The sequence below is a fragment of the Rhagoletis zephyria genome, unplaced genomic scaffold, assembly GCF_001687245.7.
Source record: "Rhagoletis zephyria isolate East Lansing unplaced genomic scaffold, Rhagoletis_zephyria_1.1 Rzeph_scaffold_00361, whole genome shotgun sequence".
Classification (NCBI taxonomy): Eukaryota; Metazoa; Arthropoda; class Insecta; order Diptera; family Tephritidae; genus Rhagoletis; species Rhagoletis zephyria.
The window spans coordinates 29,307-56,131 of NW_016157445.1; the positions used below are offsets into that span (position 1 = coordinate 29,307).

The following is a 26,825-nucleotide window of genomic DNA, read 5'->3' on the forward strand; positions in this document are numbered from 1 at the left end:
TATATCTTGGTAACCGCTGCACCAATTTCTTCCAAACTTGGCACAGTTGTTAACCTTGGTATAACATACGCAATGGCCGAAAATTTTTAAAATAGGACAATAATCCCATATAACGGTAATTTAGAGAAATACGAAATCTTCGATAAATCAGTAATTATTGAAGCTAATTTATTCAAAATTGATGCTTGCAACAATTCGTTACCAAGAAATACGTTTAGGATACAATTTTGAAAAATGGGCGTGGCACCGCCCACTTATGATCACATATATGTATCTCGGTAACCGTTCTACCAATTTGTACCAAACTCGGTGTGGTTATTGTACTTGCCACATAGAAGCAAAACGTTGAAACTTATTGAAATCGAACTAAAATTACGGCCGCTTTTCATATAACAGTAAATTTCAGATATGCTTGAAACTTCAATATTTCGAAATTTAAGGACGCTAATTTACTCAAAATGGATACACCTCGGTTTACCATGTAGCGGTAGCTTTCGGAAAGGTGAAAAACATATATTTAATACTTGCGCCGGGTACTTAATGTTCGGCTCCGCCCGAACTTAGACTTTTTTACTTGTTATATTTTATTTTAAAACTAAAAGTTAAATGTTTGTCGGGGAGCAGCATTCCACCACCTTTACTTAATAATATAAAAAAAAAATAAATAAAGAAAGCCAAAAAAAGTAAAATACGAAAATAAAAAATCTTAACAACATAAAACACAAAAAGAAATAAAAAAGTGAAGCCGAATTCGTAATTGGTAAAAAAAAAAAATATATATATATGTATATGTATATAAAAAAGTCTAAATTCGTAATTTGTAATAATATAAAAGAAAAACGAAAAAATGCAAAGAACAAAAAAAAAAATAAAAACAAGTAATTTTTGGCAAAAAAAAATCCGACTTCAACTCCCATATAAAAAAAATATATATATATGTACATATATCTCATGATCCACTGATCGGATCTCAACCAGATTAGTATGGGACCACCTCTGAGACACTACCTTTCCGAATTAGAATTAGAATTATCGAAATCGGTCGACGTGGTCCAAAGTTATGCGGTAACATACATAAAAAAAAAAAAATATATATATATTCCGACGAACTGATAACCTCCTCCTTTTTTGGAAGTCGGTTAAAAAGAGAAGTCTACACTCGTAATTGGTAGAAAATTATAAATATAAAAACAAAAAAAAAAAATAAGTAATACCAAAACATTCAAAAAGTGATGTCCAAAAATCATAGAGTAACAAGTTTCAAGCCATTTTGAATTATTAAAAGGTAACTTCAGATTCGTTATCACCGACCCCAAAAACCCCATGTAGCAAGTTTTAAGCAGAATATTTCGAATATTGGCAAATTTTTATCGTTTGCTGGCCCATAGTGCAATGCCAGGATATGGTTGATTTTTGCAAGAACGTTATGGCGTTTGCAAGAATTTCCTCAACTATCCTTCATCTATTATATCAGTATATATGTACTGCAAGTAAGCAATTAGATTTTGACATTGGCATGCTTTTAAGAACAAAACTGAAAAAAGCACGAAAATTAGTTTTGTCGATTTTCATTTTCAAACTAGTGACTCCACTGAATAAGTATTACCTCCGAATGCGATTTTAAAAATCTAAAAAGGCTACTATTGGCAAATGAAGCCAAGTTAGTTTTTCCTCAACTTTTTTGACATTAATCAGGTTCAAATTAACTTTATTTTCTTAAAAAAAAAAAATGTCTTCCCTCATACTTCCGGTACAGGGTGTCGTTTTCGAAATAGTACTGTAAATACAACTGTTGTCATTCTTATCGGGTATAAAAAAAGTTATAGAAAAATTGGTGTAGCTGTTTATAAAGTGTGCCGAAAAAATCTTTACACTTCTGATATACCCTCAATGTGAGTGTTCAAAATCGCTTGGAATAAATTGATTTTTTTTTTTTTTTTTTTTAATTTTGTTGCTATTTTCTCTTCGTTTAGCATTTTATCTACAGATGTATGTAGTATGTATTTATATTTGTATATCCCTGTTGCCGCTTACGCCTTTTTCGCATTTCACATGGGATTGTGGAAAAGAGTGCCGAACAATTTTTATCGCTCTTCACACGCTTGGCCAACTCAAGTAGCTTTGCTGCAAGACCAGCAACCAAAGTTGAGAACTCAGCGGTAAATGCCATTGAAAACAGCGGTGAAATTGAGGTTGAGCGCAAAACTCTGTGNAAAAAAAAAAAAAAAAAAAAAAAAAAAAAAAAAAAAAAAAAAAAAAAAAAAAGCAAACGAAAAAGGAAAAAAATCGGGAAATAGTTGCCTAACAGCAAAAACCAATACACACAATAAAATGCATACCGCAGTGGGTTGAGATTTGCGGCAAATGCCAGTGCTGGGACTATTATTCAGTTTACTGAGGCGCAAAGTAATAAATTTGCAACTGCAAGCCTATAAATAAAATTCTATTAAGTGATATGGTTAAGTGGACACGTAAACGCACTTTAGCACTTTTATGTTTAAACATTTCTATGGCTGTTTGTATGGTTCATACATAGATGTGTATGTAGGCATGCGGCTACATACGAGAAAGCTTGTTTTTATTTTGACCTACATACTTACGTACCTGTGGGAAAATTTTAATCCTTTAAACTGTTTTATTTTCTTTGAGTTTTTGAATTATGAATTTTGATTTGCCCAAATCTTTGTTATTGCAGAGATTTTCAGGAAATAAAAAATTATTGACATCTTTTCGAGCTTTTTGGGCAATTTAAATTTCGAAATGCAACATTTTCATTAAAAATTATTTTGTTACAAAACTATTTTAATATTTAAATAAAATATGCAAAAAAATTCAAGACAAGATTATAAACTGTTTAGGCCTTAAGTGACGAATCAGGCCTTTATTTTTTGTAAATTAGAGGCGTTGAAGGAGAAACTCCAGTTTGATAAAAAATAAAATGAACACCTGACCCGTTCCACCCTTGAAATCGGAAAAATAAGTTCATAACAAATATAAAATTAAAAATACTGAGGAACATTTTTTTTTTCAAAATATTTGCAAACATTTTTAGAGTAAAATTTTTATCTATGTCCAAGAAAATTTATTTATGAAAATCTTGAATATTTTATATAAAAACGTTGATATTTTTTTTTAAATAAATAGTGGTTTAAAAACCCGTAAAGCAAAATTACGAAGCTTTTATTATTTTTTATTAAAATATAGAAGAATTATACAAGAAAAAAGTTTAGTAAAAAGTGTTAAAATGCTAAAAAACAGTTTTTTCTAATATTCAAAAATTTCCCTAAAATTTATGTTAGTATTTTAATTATTTCGCTAGATTCTTTTTTCTAAAAAATTTTTAAATTCGTGTATACGTATGAGTCAGACCAAAAAAATTTCACCAATCATATACTTGTATCAGAGAAGAGTAAATTTTTTCTAGGATTAAAATATATTTCATTTTTATGCCAATTTTGTTTTTTTTCCTTATTCCTACTAGGTTGCTTTGTATAGTACATCCTTCTGTACAGTGCGAGTAATAACAATATTTGCGCACCAAAAATGGACAGCTTTTAAATTTTATGTAGGTCAAGTGTTTGTACTAAATTTGACCTAAATCAAGAGGCACCTACATAAGAAATGATAAAAATGTGGCAATAAAATTTGCTTTTTGAAGCAGCAGGTGATTGCAAAGAAAAACGGGTATTTTTACCCGAAAAATTTACTGCCTGCTATTTTGGGCTTCCGTATGCTGTTGCCAATGAAAAATGTTTCCCTATTTTTATTGTATTTTGTATACATGTTTGTTTTGTTTTAAACAACCATCAGCGTTGTTATTACAAACGTTACTTAAATTCTCAGTAGACCATAAAACCAGCACATTCACCTCACCATTGACTTTTTGGAAATTTTTATCACTCATACGCCATGCAGCACAATGACATACGTGTTAGCCTTTTAGCGATATAAATAAAATTTACTGCTCAGCTAAGTGCGAAATTTTGTAAAGCGCATATTTCCGCAAAATTTAGATTAAAACAAAAACGCATTGAAATACGTACAAACAAATATGTGGCTTTAAAGTTTTGCTGAAATAAATAATAAATTAAAAAATAAATGAAAGTTTTTTCGTTGTTGCAGTATCAATCCAACGCTTCTGCAATTTCTATTGACACATTGAAATATATGTGGGCAAAAACAAATGCGTTTTTAAAATTCCCTGTCAATAGGTAATGGTTTATTTTATTTTGTTTTTTTTTTTTTGCTATGATATTTTTATACGAGTACATTCACAATATTTTGTCATTGGAAGTGGCAGGGCGAAGCCTACAAATATACATATACCCCATAACTGTAAACAAAATGTATACAAATTTATTTATTTTGCTTATATGTAGTTAAGTGGCAAATATTTTTATGTTTTGTCTTCTGCATAAAAATCCGCAGTCTATTGATTATTTTTACAATTATGGTAAAATGAGCGCCATTTAATGTGCAACGGTTTCAATTTATTGTAAAAATATAAATTTTAAAACAATAGGAATTTTTGCAAGTGCATAAATTTAGTTTTTTATAAATAATTTGAGCTTTTATTCAATATGAACTATTTTTAAAATATTGAGCTTTAAGAATAAAAAGTAAGAAATTGTTTTTTCTTAGAACTTTAGACCTCTTAGTCGATTTATTCAAAGAAATTTGAGTAAAATGTCTGAAACTTTAAGAAAAAGTAATTACTTGCTTTTTATTCATAAAACCAATTGACCCAAAGATCAACCCACTTGATAATATTACCTCAGGCCTGGCGTTCAGCTTAATTTAGACATAGGCGATTTGATATGCACTGTATTCCCCTGTAGTTTTTTTCCTTTAAACTATCTTCCTTATATACTATACTAGATCGCCTTCGCTGGGTGTTTGTAACCATCTTCAAAATATTTTCAAATTAAACCTTTCGCAACCCTGCCTCTTGTGATACATTTTCAATTAACTTATCCTCTGAATTCAATTTGACAGGTGACAACCGCCCTTACATGTAGTTTAGAAATGAAGCGCTTTCATAGATATTTCGTTGACCTCTCCAGCTCAGCGCATCGGCTGCCGGATCGGCCTGGTTGCTCTTCCGCGGCGTTATCGCTTTTATCAACATATCGGGTAGAGGGCCGTAAGCTTCGACCATATAACTTAGTCAGGTCTCTTGATCACTCAAAACCTCTGAGAAGTGTATGCTCGCTTTGTCTCTTAAATATAACCTGAACGTCTGTTAACAGATTTCCACTTTCACCTCTGCAAAACTCCGCTCTTACTTGAAACCATTTAATTTCGGCTTTATTTTTTTTCTTTTAACCATCTCTTCCACAGGAGTATGTAGAGACTGGGCGATCGTATCCCACTGCTCATTTATATGAAAGTGATAAACGATAGCTATTTTAAGCTGGATAGAGAGTTTTGGAGGCAATATTTTTTTTACTTACACTCCATTGTGACTGCATATAACTTTTGACGTAGAGCTTTTGCGGCGGTGCACGTTCTTCACAGCGTTCGGACCTTATCTTTGATTCGCTAGTGATCCGAGTCGATACTGAAATGAACGTTACGATTGCCTGAAGCGTTTGGTTTCATTCGATTCTGGTAACAGAAACTATGTACAAACTATCATGTACTGTGTCGGGTCGAAGTCGATCAGCATCTCTCCGTTGTCGTTCAATTTTCCCACTTTATAAGCAAATATGCCTTCTGCCGGTTTGTCGTTAAAGTCGTATCCTCCAGACGCTTATTACTCCAGATTACACATTGGTCCCTTCGTCTTTCTCCTACGTCAGAGCGTGCACACAAATTACGTTGATATTGACACATTTAGCCCTCATGCGGTATGTGGTAATCAGTACTTATGTTCACTTATGAATCAGCGCACTTATGCTTAAAAACAGTAGGCATACTTCCTTTTGACAGCCAACTCTTGTAACCATAATCTGTAATCGGTCTGAACTAGTTTTTTCAACTTTTTGGTATTAGTCAGAACATGTGAGAATTTTGGGCAGCTAGGGCACTTGGCATTGTAGTTGATTGCTTCAATGCGTTAAAATTCACCAGCTGATTTCGTTGAAATGAAATTTATATCAATAACCCTTTCACTAAGTGCTGAACTTAAATTGGCTGCAATTTTAATCCGCTCGCAATGATGCTTGTAACACTCATTCATTCTAGGCATTTTTCGCATAATTGCATGCTCACATAACATACGTTTCTACATATGTACACATGCTTTGAATGAATTGCTTGTTAAATACCTCTTTCGATAAATATTTGAGATTTTTGGCTCGGCATGCTATATGTAATTGAGAACAATTTTTAAAACAATTTTCTGTAATTTTAAATGTTAAAATTAAATTTTGGTATATGTATGTATGTATCGGCATATTTTGAATTCTACATTGCATGGCTTCCATTTCGTAAGCGATATATGTACATATGTACATACATATGTATATAGAATATATATTATTGTAGAATACTTAAGTACTTCTTGACTTTCAGATTCTAGATACTCAGTTTATAATATTTATAGTACATACACATATACAAACATATGCATGAAGATAAAATTTTATAATATTTTTTTATTAAAAGAGGACCGATGTTGCGTAAAAGTCGACTCATGGAAATTCTTTGTGGGCATGATTGTACATATGAAAATATGTCACAGATTTTCAGTGTTTGTGCGCTTACCCACAGTATGGTCAGGACCTGTCACCTTTGGTGAAATTTATGCATAAAATGTGTTACTAAAAATATATATATTTACTCATTTCATGAAGGTACTATCTTCATTTAAATTTTTTGTATATATGTACCAACATTTATTTTTTATTACATACTCATATGACTCATATTTTCGTTATTTCACTGGATCTTAGTTGCCACATTTATTGTGGCCGTATACGCATACAATTAAACTGTACCGTGTATTATACACAAACCAACATTCAAGACAAAAAAATGCAAAAATTTGTAGTTAAAATTTGCACAAATTTGATGTGTATCATTTTATGGCGCTCAATGAATATTAAAAATGAATAATAAATGCGAAAATAAAATAAAATAAATTTTACATATTTACGGTATGGCTGTTTGGAATTTATTTGATTACATATGTTTGTATTTTATTGCAAGAATTTGCATTTTTATTGTTGGGCATAATAAATATTAAATTGTTGACCCCTACTCGTCGAGTGTTGCAATGCAGTCGTAATTCTCTGCTTTGCTCTATTTAAATTGCTTTGTAGAAAAAAATAAAATAAAAATAAATCCAACGAAAACATAAGCAAAAATCGCAAGCAAAATGAATAATCCCATTTATGTTATAAATGTGAAAGTGTGTAAGTGAGTGTGTGAGAATGTTTATTGTTCCTTCACGCTTAAACTACTGGACATATGTATGTATTTCAATGAAATTCGGCATTTGGATTAATCTATAAGAGATTTTTTAAAAAGAGTTATCACCTTCTTTAAAACTTAACATCGTTTAGTTTTTAGGTTAAATAATGTATGTGTGGATGACGAAAATTTATAGGGTTGCCAACTGTCCAAAATTATAATCCCAATTTAATTAACAAGGTAGTTGAATATTTTAAAATGCAGATATCAAACGACGGAGGTTTAAGAAAGTTTTGTTTCAAAAATATTTTTAATGGGTGCTCCGACTTCTTTAGAAATTCAATATCAATTTAACTTAAAAGTTAAATACAATATTTTAATAATTATTTTTAAAATTATTTTTACCAAGTATTCCCGGAATTTAAGCGACAAGTTAAATAAAATCCTACTAATATCATAAATGTGAAAGTTTGTTAACGAGTGTGTGAGTAAGGCTGTTTATCTTTCTTTGTATAAAATTTGGCACACAGATAGCTTATGACAAGAATTAAAATATAGCATTATTTTCAAATTATAAGTTCACCATTAAAATATTTATTGCAAACGGATGAGGTTTACGGGGCTTTTTTTTGAAAATATCGGGAACAGGGTTGCCACATTATTAACTCCATCCCATTCAAATCCCATTTATTCATAAGTGAAATAAAGTTTTACTATATGGATCTCAATCAAATGAGGTTCAAGAAAGCTTTGTTTATAGAATATTTTTTATAGGGTTGCCACCTGTTAAAATGTAAAATTTTATTGAATTATTAAGCTAAAAATAACCCATAAAATTATCTTTAAACTCTTTCAAAAATTGTTATGTGTTGCGTTTGGGATGATCGAAAACTCGAACGCAAATACATACATACATATCGTTACCTTAACGTGAAAAGCTGTCAATGTAATTTTTTGACCTTGTTCAGGAGAGACGAAAAATCGATGCAGTTTTGCATTAACTGTCATTCTGCAGCAAGAACTAAATTTCGAAAGAAATTATATATGTTTGTATATACATACGAGTATTCAGATACGACCAACTAATTGCAACGAAAGTCAAAATGATATTGTTTGCGAATTATGTTTATTTATTTATTTTTTTTAATAATTTTCATTTGAAATATAATTCAATCTGTAACAGAAACCACAGTAATAAAAGTTTATAAGTTTGCTTAAATAGCAAAAAAAAAATTAATCTAACTTCAAAAAGTTGTCAACAAAATTTCAAAATTTTTAATTAGAATATTTAGTATGCAGTTTTGTAGCCCATGCAATGACATGACATTGGCTATGATGACAATTTTGGTACTAAAAACTGAAACAAAACATGGCTTACCTCGTAGTTTGTTTACCTATTTTCACAGTGGGTATATGAAAAAAAAAAACAGCAACCCTCCACAAAAAAAAAAAAAAATAAAAAATCAACGGGAATATTTAACGACTTGAAACTTGCACTTTCTTATACCACAATTGAATGGGCTAAAAAATTGCATGCCCGAAAATTGTCTAAATATTCTAATTAAACATTTTCGTTGCTAATTAGTTGACAGTAGTATTCACAAAAGTGTGCTTTGCTCACAGAAGTTGTAGATCGCTACTCCAGTGTAATATTATTCAAATATAAATTAAGTATTTCACACTCATCTACCTCTTCTAAGTGGGTATATGAGGGCTTTCGAAATATTCCAGTGAAGCATAACTCATACGCAATGTCTACCCCATTGTGCTTGTATTTTACTCCATCTTCAATTTTCGCAAAGCAGCCACTTTATATACTATTTCAAAATTTTGAATATTTATGTTTCCAAACTAAATTGCGTGTCGTAAATTCGACTCGAACTCATTGTCGAGTGTGCCAGAAAAATTGGCAATGCGAAAAGTTTTCCTCGTGACGGCAACTGACATTTATTTCTCAGTAATAATTTGGTTGCTAAACTGAAGTACATACATACATGCATACATATGTTCGAAGAGAATCCTGAATGACAAAAGTGGCGATGCCAAACTGCCATATGACTTTGGTTATTTACATGCAACCACATGCATGCCCAACTGTGCGTTTTTCGTGTGTGCGTGCGATCATGTGTTCCTGTTCGTATTTGTGTGCCTGTGCCATTTCCGCATTTGCTGCTGATGCATTTTTATTTCTTATCTGTGCGATGCTATTTTTAACTTTTTGACTCGACACAAAGGGCTAACGAAATCATAAACTTTGTGTGAAGAGCCAAAAATATGACCATTTTTCTGAGACAATCAACCCAAAATCGAATAGCACACACACTAACACACAAAAAAGCGTATGAGTATCGAGCAAAAAAAAAAAAAAACAACAACAACAAAAAAGCCATTTGTGTAAAGTGTATGATGCGCGCAAGTGACGTTGATAGTCGCTGGCAACAAATTTGCTGTGCTGCTCAGTTTTTGGCGATGACCATTTTCTGACACTGATTGCTCGTATATAAAAATGTGGTAAAATGTTGAAATGTTAAAAGCCATATAAATACAAAACAAGAGGAGGAGGAGAAGCATTATTTTGTGGCAGCCGCCAAAAATGCATAGATCGACTATGAGCAGCAGCAAGCTGGCAAAAATGGCCGTTGTAAAAAAGCAAATTGGCAGCACAGTGACTACTCTGTAATTTGGGCATTTGCTGTGTGGTGCTCTTGTTTGGAGTTCACCCTTCTGCTGTCATACATTTAGATACAGTTTTTATAACAGTTATTACTGTTATTTCCACGATGTTATCCATTGGCATTGTTCGCTTAATGCACTTGGCTTTTTGTCAAAAAGCTTTTAAATGGCTGCGGTTTTTGCTGTTGCGGAGTCATTGTCAGTCATATTGTACTTTAGGCGCGCGCTACTTACTTGATGGCGAGATAAAGTTATGCTGACATTTGAGTTCAAAGCAGTGCTTCGAGTTAGTTTGCTTGATGAGTTTAGCCAAAATTTTGGCGAGGTATTTAAGTTTTTTGAATGACCGAAAATTCGCGTTCAGCTTTTACATGGGCAAATTTTTCTGTTTTGCTGTTAAATTATCAAAATATTATGAAATATGTTTTAATATTTTTTTAATTTTTGTCCAATTTAGAATACCAAAAATTTATATTCAATTTTTAATTTAGCAAAATTGATGGCCTGATTTTATGTTACAAAAGATATAGCATGTTCGAATGTTAAATTACCAACCAATTATTTCTAGTTTTTAATTCACTATGCGGAGCGAGACCCTCGCAACTTAAAAAAAAAAGAGAGATTTGCCGAATATTTTAGGCTACACATCTATTATTCGTACACCGATCTTTGACGTTTAGTTGAAACTTTCAAGCTTTTTCTACCGAAGTCTTCAGACAAACTCAGAATAGACCTTTTAACTCTTGCGCCTTTAACGTTTCAAGAAAGAGGTGCTTCCTGTATCAGCATTTTTTAGGAGTAGAGTAGATGAACTATTTTTTTGGAAAACTAATTTCTTTTGGCTTTAAAAAAGTTAACCCCTGCACTAGTTTTTCTTTTCTCTTCTCTATGTGTCTACATAAGGGTAGTAAAAAAAAAGTAAAATCGGAATTTTAATGCTCTCACTCCCTAGGATTGTTATATATCGAAAAATAATATACCCCAATTTTTTTTATTTTGAAACCAAAAAATATTTAATGGTCACTCAAAGCGCTCAAAGCTTTCCATGTATTTTATATGGGGGAAAAAAACAACTTTTCGTAGAAATGGTATAGAATTCTTGAAAATCAATATTTCGATCGGAAAATCCTGGTTCTCTTCAGGAGATTCCCTAAAATAATAGCCAATTGTTTATTTAACCATTGAAAATCAAGAATTCTATATTATTTCCACGAAAAGTTTGTTTCCCCCATATAAAATATATGGAAAACTTTCAGCGCTTTGAGCGACCTCTAAACAATTTTTGATTTCAGAATAAAAAAAATAGAGGTTATAATTTTTTTTTTTGGGATAGAACATTCCTAGGAGGTGAGAGCATACAAATTCGGACTTTACCTATTCACATGCATTTTTGGACTAGCCTAGTGTACATATATACCTGTATATTACTAAACAAAAGCATGTGAACATCTTTTATCAACAAATGTAAACTAGGATGGCGCATCAACAAAGTAATGGAACATCAACAAACGATTTCAACAAAAAATAGTCAGCTCAAACGAAACATTGATAAAAGAGCAAGTGAACCGTAAATGCTTGCATATATGTGTACATACATATGTATGTAGCGTATACATATGCATGAGCGTATATGCGATTCAACTGAAATGACCTTATAAGAAAAGGAGAAAATAAATAGTCAAATAGGGGCGGAAAAAAAGACAAACAAAGATCAACAATCCGCTTTTTATTCATTCAAAAGCTGAAATAAAATTCATGAAATTTTTTTTTAAAGTGACCTTTCATATGCATCACTCATACGCCATGTGTGCCCTTCAGTTGGTGTCTATTAAACTGGTTTCTTTAGTATTTGATATGTATGCATGTGTGTGTGTGTGTAAATATATGTACTAAATATATAAATTTTGTATTTGCTGCGGCATTGAATATGCAGCAACGCATATGGTGAATGTCAACTATTACATAGATATTTGCACGTATTTGTAGTTCTATGTAGTTATTTAGCATTTTATTTCTATTGTGAAAAAATATTGCTCTAAAAATTGCCGACTCGATTGGCAGCTGCCGCAGCAACCATATAAAAACTTCAAACGCTGCCATTGGCCTTTGTTGTGGTCGCTTAGTGCGAACGACATTGAAACTACAAATACTACATCGTTGGTACTTACTATGAATATTTTTATTTGTTTTTAATTTTAGTTTTGTGTGCCTTTTATTTATGTTTTTGACTTGAGAATCGTTAGCTTTTTTTGTTGTGTTATTTGTTTTAGTCATTATTTTATTTTACATCCTGTGTAAAGTTTTAAAGTAGACATGCGTTTTTTTGTTGAGCTGGAAGGCCTTGAAAGCGGACTGGGATTGCATATAGCAAGCATTTTTTTCTGACAATTAGCTATCACTTTATGATAAAAGATATCCTTTTTCAAGCTAAAATTTTCACAAAGTCTTTATAAGTATTTATGTTTGCTTTATTTTCAACTTGCAGCTCCTACTACTGTTCATGCTTTCCCGGCTTTAGTGGCACCGATTGTGGACGTGGACCATTGTGTGAGGATCCCCATACGAATATCTGTCAAAATGGCGGCACATGCAAGTGAGTATATGTTTATGAACTAAAAAGTATGATTAGTTTTGGGTCACAGTTTAAAAAGGAAACAAAAAATTTGGGTACTATTTTTATTATAAATATTTTGTATTCATACTAAGAGTATATGAAATTTGTGACCAATCTCGCTATCACTGACCCTTGTCCGGTGACACTGGCGTTTATTGACAGGCAGGTTAGACAATTTTATTTTTAATATTCGCACTAAATTGTCAGTGAAGTATAAATATGTTGTTGTTCAAAGAAGCGTACTAATATTGCAATTGACATTAATTGACGAATTTTGTTTTTAATAAAGTCACTCATACGCCATGTAGATCTACTCCATTGCCCATGTGAGGGATGGTTAATGAGTTTTTGGAACAGGGAGCTCAATCAAGTTAGCGGCGCTAAAATGAAAAAATGAAGAAAAAATTTGTTCGTATTATTGTGCTCATTGTGTGCTATTTTCGGCCACTTTTCGTTTTTTTTTGTGCTCCGACCATTTGGTAAATAATTAGGACTTTGCTAAGTTAACCGTNGGTGACTCTAAAAAGCCCAAAAATAGCACGTAATTCCTCAATACTATTTATCCGTGTTCGACCAAAGTTTAAGAAGTGGGTTAGCTAGCGTGGCGTCAAACGGTTTTTCAGTGTTAACCGGGCAATATTTTTAAAGCCCATAAAAAGCACAAAAAAATAAGCCCAGAAAAGTAGTAAAAATACTTCATTGAATGAATGTTTTGCTAAGTTACGGTTAACTTAGCAAAGTCCTAATTATTTACCAAATGGTCGGAGCACAAAAAAAACGAAAAGTGGCCGAAAATAGCACACAATGAGCACAATAATACGAACAATTTTTTTCTTCATTTTTTCATTTTAGCGCCGCTAACTTGATTGAGCTGGAACAGGGTTGTGTTTTATTTAATTGGTTGGTTTGGTTGAAATAATATTTTTACACAAATTCACATCTGCAGTAGTGTTGCCCTTTATTTGAACAAATTAAAACCAACCAGATAAACAGGTGATGAAAATGTGGCCATGCTGGCATTAATAAAAACTTAGATTAGATGCGCTTGGAAAACATTGTTTTAAAAATTTGATTTAAATGGTTTACCAACCATTTGAAAATTTAAAATTAAGTAACAAAATTGAATTTGAAAAATAGTTAAAATAGCTATCAACTGAACGGTATTGCCGGAAAATTTAGAATAAAAATAATTTCTATGGATAGGGTTGCCACCTGAACTTTTTTATGAATAAACCACATAAAATTATAAGGATATCTAACACACGGCTGTTTAAAATCGTTTAATCTGAAAAGTCCCTAAAAAGAGTTGCCGTATAAATACGAAAAGATTATTGATTTAGAACTTTTTTATTGGAGTTGTCACAACGGAGGCTGCCATCCAACTTAGAAATTAAAGGTATTGTATGTAAGCACACATACTAAAATTTTTAATAATCTTTCAAATGAAATGGATGGACTGTATTTTGATTCAAACATTTTGTTCATAGGATTGCGACGCATCAAAAACAAATAATAATATTGTTAGCTCAATGAAGTAAAGCAGTAAAAGACATTATTATTTATTAGTAGGATTGCCACTAAACCCACAAATATGAATGATGAACGTACGTAAAGTAACTGTCTTAGAGAAATTTCCAAAAAAAATTATAAAGTGGTTTAGATATGAGCCATACATTAGATGGCGTAAAATCTTTCTCAATCGGACATCGTCTGAAAATTACAAACAAATTTGTTTCTTCTCTAAGAAGGTACCAGTCGCTATGACGTTAGGTAGGGAAAACATTTGTTATTATTTCTTGCAAAAAATGGCAGTGGTCGGAGAAAATGACATGAATTTTCAGGAAAGTAATTAATTAATTAAAGTCATGTCATAAATACGAGGCACTGCAAACAATAGTATAAAGAATTTCAGCCAAATTAATCAAGCAAAAGAAAAAAGTACCGCCTTTCTGCAATCTGCACTTCTAAGCGCTGTAACTTCCGAATTACTTTAAATTTCGCAATGGAAAATATAAAAAACCATAGCAATTTTTGCGTAAAAAACAACCGTACAAACACGCTGTTTGACAGCTCATTGCATGCAACATTTCTCATGCGATGAGCTCTGATATCTGAAATCTGCGATGAGCGGCCTCCATTTCCAATATATCCTATGAGTCGAATCGCATGAGAACGGCGTTCGCATGTCGAGACAGGGGGTTGCTAAGTCGAGTTCTGCTATTTGTGTTGCCGGAAAAGAGGTGCCGTAGTATTTTTGCGCAGAACTTCTTTTTGAGGATTAAAAATGTTCGGAAAATTATAAATTCATGTATAACGACTATTTTTGATCGAAAAAATAAAAATCATATACAAACGATTAAAATTTATCGAAAAGTAAAAATTACACAATGGCTTACGATTATTTTTAATCGAGAAAAAAAAAACGATTTTTCAATGATCTGAAAATAGAAATCCAAACAAACAAATGTGTTTCTCGCTGTTTAATCAAAACTGTTTCACGATTTTTTTTTTTTTTTTTTTGTAACGAGCCTTATTTGACAGTTTCCTCTTGTATATATACAGTTTGAACTTAGCTCGAGATATTCTTCGAGTAGTTCGTGGAACAAACCTGATATTCTTATTTAAGCTCTCTCTCATTCTAAAAATCAAACTTTTGTATTTTATTTTTGCAATATTTATGACCGTGAAAAGGTTTACTAAATAGAACTCAAAAGCCGACTTTGTAGAAAAAAACTTCCTCTCCTGAAAAGAGAAATACTATAAAATTTTTTACAACGAACACTTTGTGTATACAATTTTCCATGCAAATTTATCGAATTCTTTATTCAAATGACGAGAGTAAACTTAAAAATACAAATTTCCAACTAAATACAACTAAAATTTGCTTTTTGCTCTGCAGAGTTGCCTTGAAAGCTGCGAAATTATTTCGCCTTTGTACTTCAAACACTTGGTACAATTTATTGCGCGTAAATTTGCATAAACAAAGTAAGTGTGAGAAAGCAAATTGGAGGTAAAGTGAAAACCAAAATGGCACATGAAACAATTTCAAAAGTTTGGTACAATGAAATATTCATTAAAAAGCAAAAGTCGAGCAAATTATAGTTGAAAGAGGTTGAGCAACTGAATAAGAGGTTGATTTAAAAACAGTGAGCATTTTGGGATGCAGGCAGATGAAGAGAACTGCGCTGATCAAATGAAGAAAGGAAGAAAAGGTAGGAAAAAATGAAAGAAAACTGCAGAAAGCTTAATAGTGAAAAGAAGTAAGATGAAAGGCTGAAATAACGGTGAATATGCAGATGATGAGCACTCAAGTAAGCGGATATATGGAGTACAAAGAATTGGAACTGCAAGTAAGGCCACGAAATCGCTTTCGTTTTATGTTTTAAGGAAAAGTGTGCAAAAAGTATGGCGCTGAAAAATTGTTCAGTTGCACATTTTTGGCTTGAATTTACGCACTGTATGCTCTTTCGATGGCCTTTTTTATTTGTAGTTTTGGTTTTCCATACTCTTTTGTTGCCTCTGCTTCCGCTTCACACAGCGCCAGTTGACATTGACTTGTTTGCGTGGGCTTGCCATGTTACGCCTTGCCTTTACTATTGGTTTCGATTGGGTTCTGCTTTTAAACAATTTCACTGCTTGCCACAATCTTACACGTCGGCTTATTACTTCCTCTACTTTGGTTTATTCTCTCCATTTTATTTCGTATTTGTTTTCGTTTTTTTTTTCTTCTACTTTTTGGCCACTTTTCACACACCAACATTCTCAGATATTTACACTTGTGGCGCAGCATTCTATTTATTTAAAAAAGTTAAAATTCGTACTTGTAAATATTTAATTTCAAGTTCACACAAATTCACACATATTTACTTACATAAATTAAATCTGAATTGACTTTCTTTGTGCCGCCAAAGGTCGAACAAACACTCACCTCAACTGTGCGCTTGGCAGAAACACGACGAGAAAAAAATTCGATGATACTAACCATTTTATATTTTTATGCGCACCGCCTGCTCAAAAATTTTCAATTGTTTCTTTTTTGTATTTTTTGCAGTTTATTTCCAACTTTCGCCGCCTTTCGAAAATTGTATTGCCCCCCTTTGACATTGCTTATACGGCGCGTTGCACTAAATAAAACTCCCACCATTCAACTACTACAAATCCAGCAAGCTGCTCTTTTGTCATATTCCATTCCGTGTGGGTTAAATTAAATTGTAATAAAATTTTTATTTCCCTCCTCACTAAGGGCAAATGTGAAGCTGTAAATAAAAAATATATAAAATTGTATCAATGCATTACTGAATGTGCGTGTGTTTGTGGTGTGTGGTGGCCCAACAAAGTACCGCAGCGCAGCATCGCTCTTCGTGTGATATATGGCAAAAGTCAATTGTGCTGACAGCTTGTCAGCCCGTTGCCCTACTGACGACAATCACTTGCTCGCTGGTTGGCTGGTACGTTGGGTGCCTTTTGCCAACTGATTGACTGGCTGACTTTCGGAGTGCCACTCAGTCCGTCTACTCGCTGACAGACAGGCTGATGATATGTTGAGCTGCGTTTTATGGCATTTTATTCTATTTGCATGGATTCTTAGTGTATTTTTTCAGGTTTTTTACGGCAATCTTTGGGCTATTTTTTTGGGTTAGCATATGGTTTTGTTGGCAATTGAAAATTTACATTCCCTGTTTGGTCTGTTTCTTATAAAATCTCGCACACATACATAATTTCTTATTGTCACTCTTGGCGCAACATATTTACTTTAAATGTAAATAAGGAAAATTATAAGATTAATATTAGTTTGCATTTCCAGAGCATTTCACATTTGGTTTCTCGTGTTTCATAAAAGAGCATTTGCATATCTCTAATAAATATATAGTAGATACATATATAAATAAAAATATTTTGATGTTTTGCAACTCTGTTTGACTTCTGAGGTGAATAAAAGTGGCAAACAAATTTTGCAGAGCAAAAGAACAAAGAGTACAGTTAATCAAGGCAGTACTGAACAAAGATACTGTCGTTGTATTTTTATGCGCTTGATGATTATTCTTAGTTCAATTAGTTAATCCGGTTTTCCATTAATTACCTTATTTGATAATTTGATTATTTGATTAATCGCACATCCCTTATTGAAATAAAATAGCATACAATTAACTATTTGTTTCCTTTTTATTTCAAACGAATTTATAAAATAAATTAAGATTTAAATGAATAATTCTGAGGGCGAACAATAAATTACCAAAAATCTGAAAGGTGAAGAGAATACCGTAAAAGTAAAAAGTCCGAAAAAGTTTTGCAAACGTAGCAAAACTATGGATAAAATCTCGAAAATTATCCAAAAAACATGAAAAAATTTTGATAGAAATCATGAGACGTTTTAAGAACACTCGTCAGCATCGCATAAAGTTCGCAAAAGCCAACGTTTTTAGAAAAAAAATTTCTCATCATCATTTTTTCGACACAATGGCAACCATATTCATCGGCAATAAACCGGACTTTTTCCATATATTTGGCGATTATACCGAACCGATTTCAGTGAAAGGAAAGGTACTTCTTCTGTAAATGAGCAGAGTTTTTATGGTAAAAAATTTCGGTCAAAATCGTCGTTTAAAAAAATTCATCTTTGTGTATATTTATGTAGTTATTATTGCAACCTGTTCAATTTGAGTTGCTTTCGTGTTTTTTTTTACTTCGTATGTGAAATGCGAGTTCAACAAGGCCCGCCAGTCGCTTCTCTTCTGGGCCAACTGACGCCAATTGAAAATACCAAGTGAAGTCAAGTCCTTCTCCACTTGGTCTTTCCAATGCAGTGGGGGCCTCCCTCTTCCTCTGCCACCACCAGCGGGTTCCGATTTGAATACTTTCCGAGCTGGAGCGTCGGAGTCCATTTGAACGACATGGCCAAGCCGTGTCGCTGCACTATGTCTATGTCGTTGAAAAGCTCATACAGCTCGCCAACGCGAAAGGGTCCTAAATCTTCCGCAAAATCTCTCGAACACTCCAAGAGCCGCCTAATCGGATGTTGCCATTGTCCATGCATCGGCCCCATATACCAACACGTGCATTATGAGTGACTTATATAGTGTGGTTTTCATACGTCGGGAGATGACTTAACTCTTAAATTGAGTACTCAGTCCAAAGAAGGACTTGTTGGCAAGATTGAAATTTATAGGCACAGAAAATTAGTTGTCGAAATTTATGGAGAGTTATCGAGCTATGGAAATTTATGGGGTTATCGTAATGCATCGAGCAACCGGAACTCAAACATAGCAAGCAGCGAAGTGGCGAATCGATGGCGGTTTCCTAAGAACTTCGTAATGTTTAAGAAAATTTGGCGCAATAAATTTTTCTTGACTAATTCTTGGGCGTTTTTTATTCGTCGAACTAAAAAAATTTTTAAAATAGTGGCACAAAAATAGATTCGTTTTTTTTTTACCTGTAAACTTCAATTGCAGTTCTGCATATTTACCAATGTTTTAGTACTTATCTAAGCGGCTAAAATGGATGTTTTCTTGTTTGTTTTCTTCGGCTCAAATGTCTTAAAAAACTAGGAAAACGGTAGATTTTCGTTAGTAACTAGAATTCTTCGTTATCTTCTTGAAATATGAAATTTTTTGTTATGACGCACTGATATTTGTAAATAAAACGGAAACAAAATAAAAAAATAAAAAATAGATAGAGTATAGCATTTTTGATTGGTAACACTTTGAGCGACTACCCCTGTAGAGTCAAAAATTTCATGACTGTAATGGGAATGGATTGGTCTTAAAATCTAAAAATAAGTTGAATTGAAACCATTAAGTAATTGTGAACGTTGCCTTAGTAGGACCCAATTAGGACAATTGCAAGGAAAACTGCTTTAAAATAAATATTTGTTCACATTTCCCACGTTATTTTAACATGCGTAAATAACAATAAGGCAAGTAATGCACTTAAGTCCATAAAATAAAATATAAATTTAAGTAAAAAAAATATATATATATAAAAAGACTGTATTTACCAGCAAGCGAACTTCAACTCTGTAATCTCATTGGCACAAGGGCGACGAAGATTGGTTAATTTAAGCAATAACCACGGAAAAGTATATTTCACAGTCAAATAAGATATGTAAGCTGGCATGTTGCGAGCATATTTACATTCATATGTGTATATATACCAATATGAATTCACAAACATACATACATAATTATTCTATAATAAGGATATTTGCGTAAACGTTTAAATTTTACGACCCTTTTCTTCTTCTTCTTCTTCTTCTTCTTCTTGTACTTTTCAGACATATCGGCGATGCAGCCATCACATGCCACTGTCCGAGCGGTTTTAAAGGCACCAAATGTGAAATTCCGGAAATAAATGAAATAACAATGGGTAAGTGCGTTTAAGTACGAGTATGTGAGTGTTTGTGCGTTGAATGGTGTGCGTATGCCTGCATGTCCTTGTTGTAAGTAAATATTTATGCCTCGCTACATTAAGGCTCTCGGTTGAGCAACTTTTGTGAGTGCGTGTATCTGTTCCCTGCAGTGAAACGCCAAACCAGTTAGAAAAAATACTAGTTCATTAACTAGTATGTGCCTACCAGTTCGACAATTTCGGAGAACTTAGGCGATCAGCGACATCTGCCTTTGTATTGCCATAGCTAAAAATAAAACGCAATTGATTGCTTTTCTTACAAATGTCGGCTGTGGCGTCACGTGAAGACTACTGGTTCTGGTTCTGAAATCGCAGGTTCGAGGCCGCTTGGAGGTGGTTAAGATTTTTAAAGTTAAATAAATGTAAATAAAAATAATTTATTCAATTTATAAATAAATAGCAAATTTGAAAATCTAATTCCATTGCAAAAAAAAACTTTAGGGAGAAATGCTTGTGCTATAAAAACAAAGAAATTAAACAAAAATATTTTTTTTTATTAAATTTAGGAATTACAGTAAACAGCCTAAACAAAAAAATAAATTTATAAAAAATAAAAATAAAATAAAAAAAAAAGAACATAAAAAAATTTTCCCTGCGCCAGGATTTGAACCTGGGACCTCAGGCTTACCACGCGAGTGCTTTGCTCTGTCGGCCATTGTGACTGCTGGAGCGTCGCAAGCAAAAAGGCACACTTATGCTTTTCACGGGGCATGAATTGGCAGACTATCTCATCAACTGGTATGATGCTACTAGTATTTATACTAGTAGATGCTGATGCCTAGCCTGACAATTGACATCTCGTAGGACATCGCAATGTTAAAAATACCAGTCGCTAACATTGAAAAAGGATAGAACGTGAGCTAGTTGGGCTGAAACGCAAACTGGTAGAATTCTAGTTCACAACTAGTAGCTTTCCCTGCAGGGTTTGACTACTTTGCTTACATTTGTTGTTGTTATTGTTTTTGTTGTTATCCTTTTAATTGCAACCTGCGGTAAGGCACGTGTTGCTGCTGGTGTTAAAATTGATTGGCTTTAAAATTTCGACCAGATAATGTTCTCACTGTCGTCGGCAGTCAAAGCCAGACGCTTGACGCCAGAAGCGGTAAAATGCCGCAAGCTGTTTGTTAGCTGCTGTCAGCACAGCATTGTGACTTGTATTCTGTTGTCAGAACATTGCGAGTACCATGCCACTGTCGCTGCTGTGCTGTGAGAATTCCATAGCGGCCATGGTTGACCAGCGGCGTCTACCGAGACATTAAGGCGAAGTTACGTATACGCAGTGGAGTTTTTTTTTGTTTGTTTATTATTTAATTAAGGAAATAATTAAGAGCATTAAAATATATGTATGTACATGTATAAATATGCACGCGCATGTACATATGTACGCACAGTCGACTCATGCAGGTCAGTTGCATGGTTGATGCACGCACACGCTTGGGACAAAAATATTCATTGCGTATACGCCGTGTATAAGCCTGATTGTTATGCAAATATGTATGTATGCTTGTGCACTTCTGTGTTTGCGTATGCATTTACATGCATTACGCACATTCTCATTCGCTTGACTTCGCTCAAAATATACTTATATATATTCGACTTGCTCGTGAATTAAAGTCACAACATTAACATTAAAGAAAATTTTACGCCAGCGAACGCTCATTTCTTTAATTTTATTTCCCTGTTTGTTTGTTTATTTTCATTGAAGCGCATAAGAAGATTTATCGCAGGAATGAAAAACATACGCCGTACATTCAACTTACCCAACGTATGCGTTGATTTATGCAATACCATGTCTGTGTTTGGGCGAGAGCGTGTCGTAAAGCAATAAAGCACTAAAGTAACGAGTAAAGTCGAAAAGGCGATGAAGTGTGCGAATATGAATTATGTTTTCAATAAAAATATTTTCATAATTTTAATACTATGTATGTTTATAATAATGTGATAAATATGTGATGGAAAATCAGTAAATCAGATTTGTAAATACCACGAAAAATTACCACTTACGCTGATGCATGTTCACCTATTTAACGGAGGAAAAGAATATTCTCGCTAGGAGATCTCAATACTCAAATGCATAAAAATGGACTTTTGTAACGTTTACCTGTAGAGCCACATCAAGAGTTCGCTTAAATAAAAGCTCTTAAGTACAGTTGAGTGTCACGTTAAGCAATGAGTGCAACTGACAAAAAGCGATTGAATATGAAATGTTGCACTAAACGACAATTTATAGCTTCACACAATTTTGAAGTTAGAAGAAAAGCGAAAAAAAAAACGTTTGCCAGCGATGAAAGCGCTTATTCTGCTGTAAGACAACCTACCAGCAGCAGTAGTGCAGCGTCATATGTCAAGTATGACTATGCGATGACAGGTGGGAAACATATCGAATCACAGGAAAAATGTGCACATGAAGTGGCAAAAAATTGTAAAGGAACGTGTATAAACTACCCAAAAGAGAGTGTAAAGCAAGTGCCGAAAGGGTACTTGTCATCGTAGTGGAAAAGCACTGTTACTTGGCAACTGCTGTAAAGATTTTCTAGAAGTAGCACACAAGTGTACTACGACGGAGATTTTCTGTAATAATAACTTGTAGTCGGTTGTGTGGCTTGCGTGAACATACACATTCAGTCTTAAGTTACATACATACATACCTACATATGTACATATGTATGCAGTGTGTATACTATAGAAGTTTGTAAGAAAATTGAAATAACAAAACAGAATCCAAAACACTTGATGCAACAACGTTCAATGCTGCTTACTTGCCAAACACATGTGTCCGTCGCCACTGACTATCAACAGCGGGTTTTCTGGATTGGTCGCTTGCGTTGCTGAAAAAACATAATATGTACATTAGGGTGGCCCAAAATAAGTAAAGTCGGAATTTTTATGCTCTCACCCCCTGAGAAACAGGGTTTCCCGGTCGAAAATATTGGTTTTCAAGAATTCTATACCATTTCTACGAAAAGTTATTTTTTCCCCATATGGAATACGTGGAAAACTTTGAGCGCTTTGAGCGACCTCTAAATATTTTTTAACTTCAAAATAAAAAATAGGGGTAAATTTTTTTCGGTATAGAGCAATCCTAGGGGTTGAGAGCATAAAAATTCCAATTTACTTTTTTTTTTTTTACATGGAGTTATGGACCACCCTAATGCACATACATGTGTACATACAGCGTGGCACGTGAGCGCAAATACATACATATCTTGGTTACATACGTAACCAAGAGTCACCGTTGGTTGAATGAAAAGTTGGTAGAAAGCACTGAAAAATTTTCACAGGTTTTCACATCAAATTGAATTTTGAGACATATTTTGTACGACTTCAACTACTCGTGAGCACGAATGAGAGGCATGAGAAAACTTGCAAGCATTCCACCTCATGTCCTCAAGCAGAATTTACTAGTACTCGTAGTTAGGGACTTTAAAGCTACTTTTAAAGAAAGTTTGTAAGGCTAGAATTTGTAGCTAAATCTAAATAGAATTTTGCAATTTCGGAAATCTGAGTATCATAAAATGATAAAAAGTTTGTTGTTGTGTTCGATAATAAGCTGTGTTTTTATAAAAAATAATAAACATTGGGCAAACAAAGAAGAATTTCCTAAATTGGTCAAAATGCCGTGTCGCTTTTATTTTTCACATGACTATATGTAGCATTAAAAATTCTCATTTAGCTAACGAAATAGTTGGAAAAGCTTTGTCTTTTAATATTTTTTAATAGTTGTAATAAAATTTAATATTTTTCTTTCAGGTTGCACTTCCAACTCCACCACGAGTGATTGTCATAAAGAATGTGATTTCGATCGTGTTAGCGAAGGCATCACGCTGCGAAAGGCTAGCAAAATGACTGGTAAGTGTAAACATATTTAAGATTTTGATGTTTATTATTGTCACTTAACAGCAGATATTTATATAAGAAGCTTTAAGAACATACTTAATTATACGATTAGACTTAGAGATGGAAGTTTATCCATGGCGACCAGCAAGATCGTATGCTCAATTTCATAAGCATGATACGGGCGTTTGTCGCATTTGAGAAGTGGCATGGTCATATCCCGACTCGGTGGGTCCAATTCCAAGGCATCCAACTGCCTCTCTTAGACTTCTAGGCTGACTGTAAGGCTTTCGGTGTTACGGCCGTCGAATTAGAGAAGCATACAAAAAAGGGTTGGTTAAATTATTTTTGGGTCGGTTTGGCACCAGCCGGGACTGAGTATTCCTTGTGTCTTGAGGTAACTTCATTTCCCGGATACTAGCAGGCGCTTCCCGGACGTCATGAAAAAATATTGCCGCATTTTTTGCTTGGGATGGTCCATACCACTGATGGAAAAGTAACTACAATTGTACTTTTTCAGCCCTTTTATAATTTGAAAGTATATTCTATACATCGATTGATATCATCAGGCTCAATTAATGCTAGGCCTATAAAAGGTATTGTTTCGACTGGGTTGGACCAAACGGAACGGTTAGTGAAGAGATGGTTTTCGGGTATTATGGAGTCGAGTTGGGATAAATAAGACCGGTGCTCGGGTCTCTCGGGTCGGCTGAAGCTCTTCGTTTGCAATGAGACGATTACCATGGACCGTGTCAAGAGGAACTGCTTTGATGACAACGTATTTACTTAGTCTTGCAGGTGATTTTCTTATGACATGCATTCAGGGGGTTCGAGGATTTTTCTACTAGATGTCGTTGTAAGAGTTTTTGTGCGCACCCAAGTTGCTTCCGTTTAGTGACCTGTCAACTTTATTTCTGTGTGCGGAAAAGTACTGTTAGAATTTAGGAATACCGCCAACTATTAAGTTGAAATTTATTTTGACCTTCCGAGTAGAGTGTCAAAACTATCCATATTCTTCTAATATTTCGCTGCTTTCGATTACATTTTGGCACTATCGATAGTCCGACAGACATGTGATTCATGTATGTATTCAAGTTCTGTCTCTTATTTTAATTTCATCACCACAAAATATTAAATTCCAGAAAATGCAATTCTTTTGAATTTCAATTCATTCAAAATTCTTTAAAAAAATTCTTTTAACTTAATTGTTAAACAATCAAAAAAACGTGTCTAGTAGGTTACAAGGGCATTCAACCGTCATTTTAGAATGTATTTTTTTTTTAATAAATCTTCATAAAAAAATTGCGCGAAATCTTTACACGATGCTATCGACGATATATCGATAGTCCTAAAAATGATATCGGGTACTAGCAATGGTCTGACTATTGATAGTTTTACAGCCCTACTACCGAGGTCATTTATTGAAAAGTTGGGTTGAAGAATTTAGTCAGCAAAATCATGCAACTGTGGCAGAAAATAGCTTCGTTCAATTGGAAGCTTAGCCTTTTCAAGTTTTGGGGTATCTGAATCTCAAATTTCTGTCACCTTCTCTTGTAAACTTAATTCGAATAATTTTATTGGAAATTTTAATTTTTAAAAATCTGCAATTCTTCTCTTTTTTTTTCTTGTAGCACGTAATGGAAAAACGCGATATGAAGTGACAATACGCTTGGGTGCCAACTTAACTGCCTTTTATCGCAACATGGATCCAGAAAGGCGCCCAAGCGATCATTTACCTAGTTTACTGGAGCGACATGTAAGTGAAAAATATTTTTATTTATATTAAATAACAATGCCAATTTGTAAAAATTATACTTGATACTGTCTGTTAAGTGCCAACAATAGATTCCCCGAAGCTCTAAATATTCATTGAAATTGCAAGTGCGTTTTTCTAAAAAGTTAAATGGAGTTTGCACTTATATACCTGACACCACAAGTACATACATATAGATTTTAAGCCAGGTTAGATATTTTTACTGCAATACCTTGTAATTATATGCGTACGTGCACGCGACCATAAGCATTTAAATTTAACCCATTTAACGACCCAAATTAATTCGAATTAGCCGAGAGTGTATTAACCAGTTTTACGACCCTTTCAACAGTTTACTCAAGCGCCATAAAAAAATTGATGAACGATGGTAGCAAGGGTCTATTTTTTGAATGCTTATTTGTTCAATTAACAAATTTTCACGGCTATAAAAGTTACCTTCAAATTAGGAAATAGTGCAAAGTAAGGGAATTTAAGTGTTACCAGACAAAAATTCCATATTTTCTTCATTTATGAATAAATTTTGTTCAATTAACCAAAAAGGTTGACAAATCAGTTTTCTTAAAAACTGTATCAGCGGCTGTCAGTTTGTTTGACTTTGGCCTGAACTTTGGTCTTCAAACGGGCAATGAAGGCAACGCTCGCTGCCCGCAAGTAACTCTGAGGTATATGTATTTTCCCTTTCCTGAAGAAGCGCTTGTTTGAGATGCTGCTCTGATATATTTTATACTCAAATTTTTTTACCTACCCTAGACGCAAAAGTCAAGTGGTTTTGGACCATCGGTGGTGTCTGCCTTCTGGTGGTCATTCGAGTGGCAAGTATTTTTTAAGCGAAAAAAAAACAACCTACTTCATTGCGCATATACACCTTTTAGTTTGGCCGTTTGAAGGCCATAGTCTGATACCGTTTTTAAGATAACTCATTTTGAAACGATTTTTTGTACTAACAGCCAGTTTCACCAAACTATTTAAGTGGAAATTAACTTTAATTTAATTTTGTATTTAATTCTCATTTAAATAATTTTCAGTTTCAATAAACTATTTATTTAAGTGAGTAAAAAGTGGTTGTAAAACAGACTAGGACTAGCTTTCGCTTTCATTTGTACTGAGAGCTTTTGAAAGCTTTGGCACGCTGTGTTGTAAAAGCAGGGCTGGTATACAAGTAAGCAGCAG

General features: G+C 33.5%; 1 protein-coding gene across 1 annotated transcript in view; it reads left to right on the forward strand.

Annotated features, from left to right (window-relative positions):
- Nucleotides 1-26,825, forward strand: part of LOC108359232 (uncharacterized) — a gene marked incomplete at its 3' end in the record, with an annotated part of 264,353 nt that overhangs the window by 13,895 nt on the left and 223,633 nt on the right. The window contains exons 2-5 of the mRNA XM_017610986.1: nucleotides 12,515-12,622; nucleotides 19,914-20,005; nucleotides 23,798-23,896; nucleotides 25,513-25,637. Coding sequence (XP_017466475.1) covers nucleotides 12,515-12,622; nucleotides 19,914-20,005; nucleotides 23,798-23,896; nucleotides 25,513-25,637 — 424 coding nt within the window. The remainder of the gene's footprint in view (nucleotides 1-12,514; nucleotides 12,623-19,913; nucleotides 20,006-23,797; nucleotides 23,897-25,512; nucleotides 25,638-26,825) is intronic.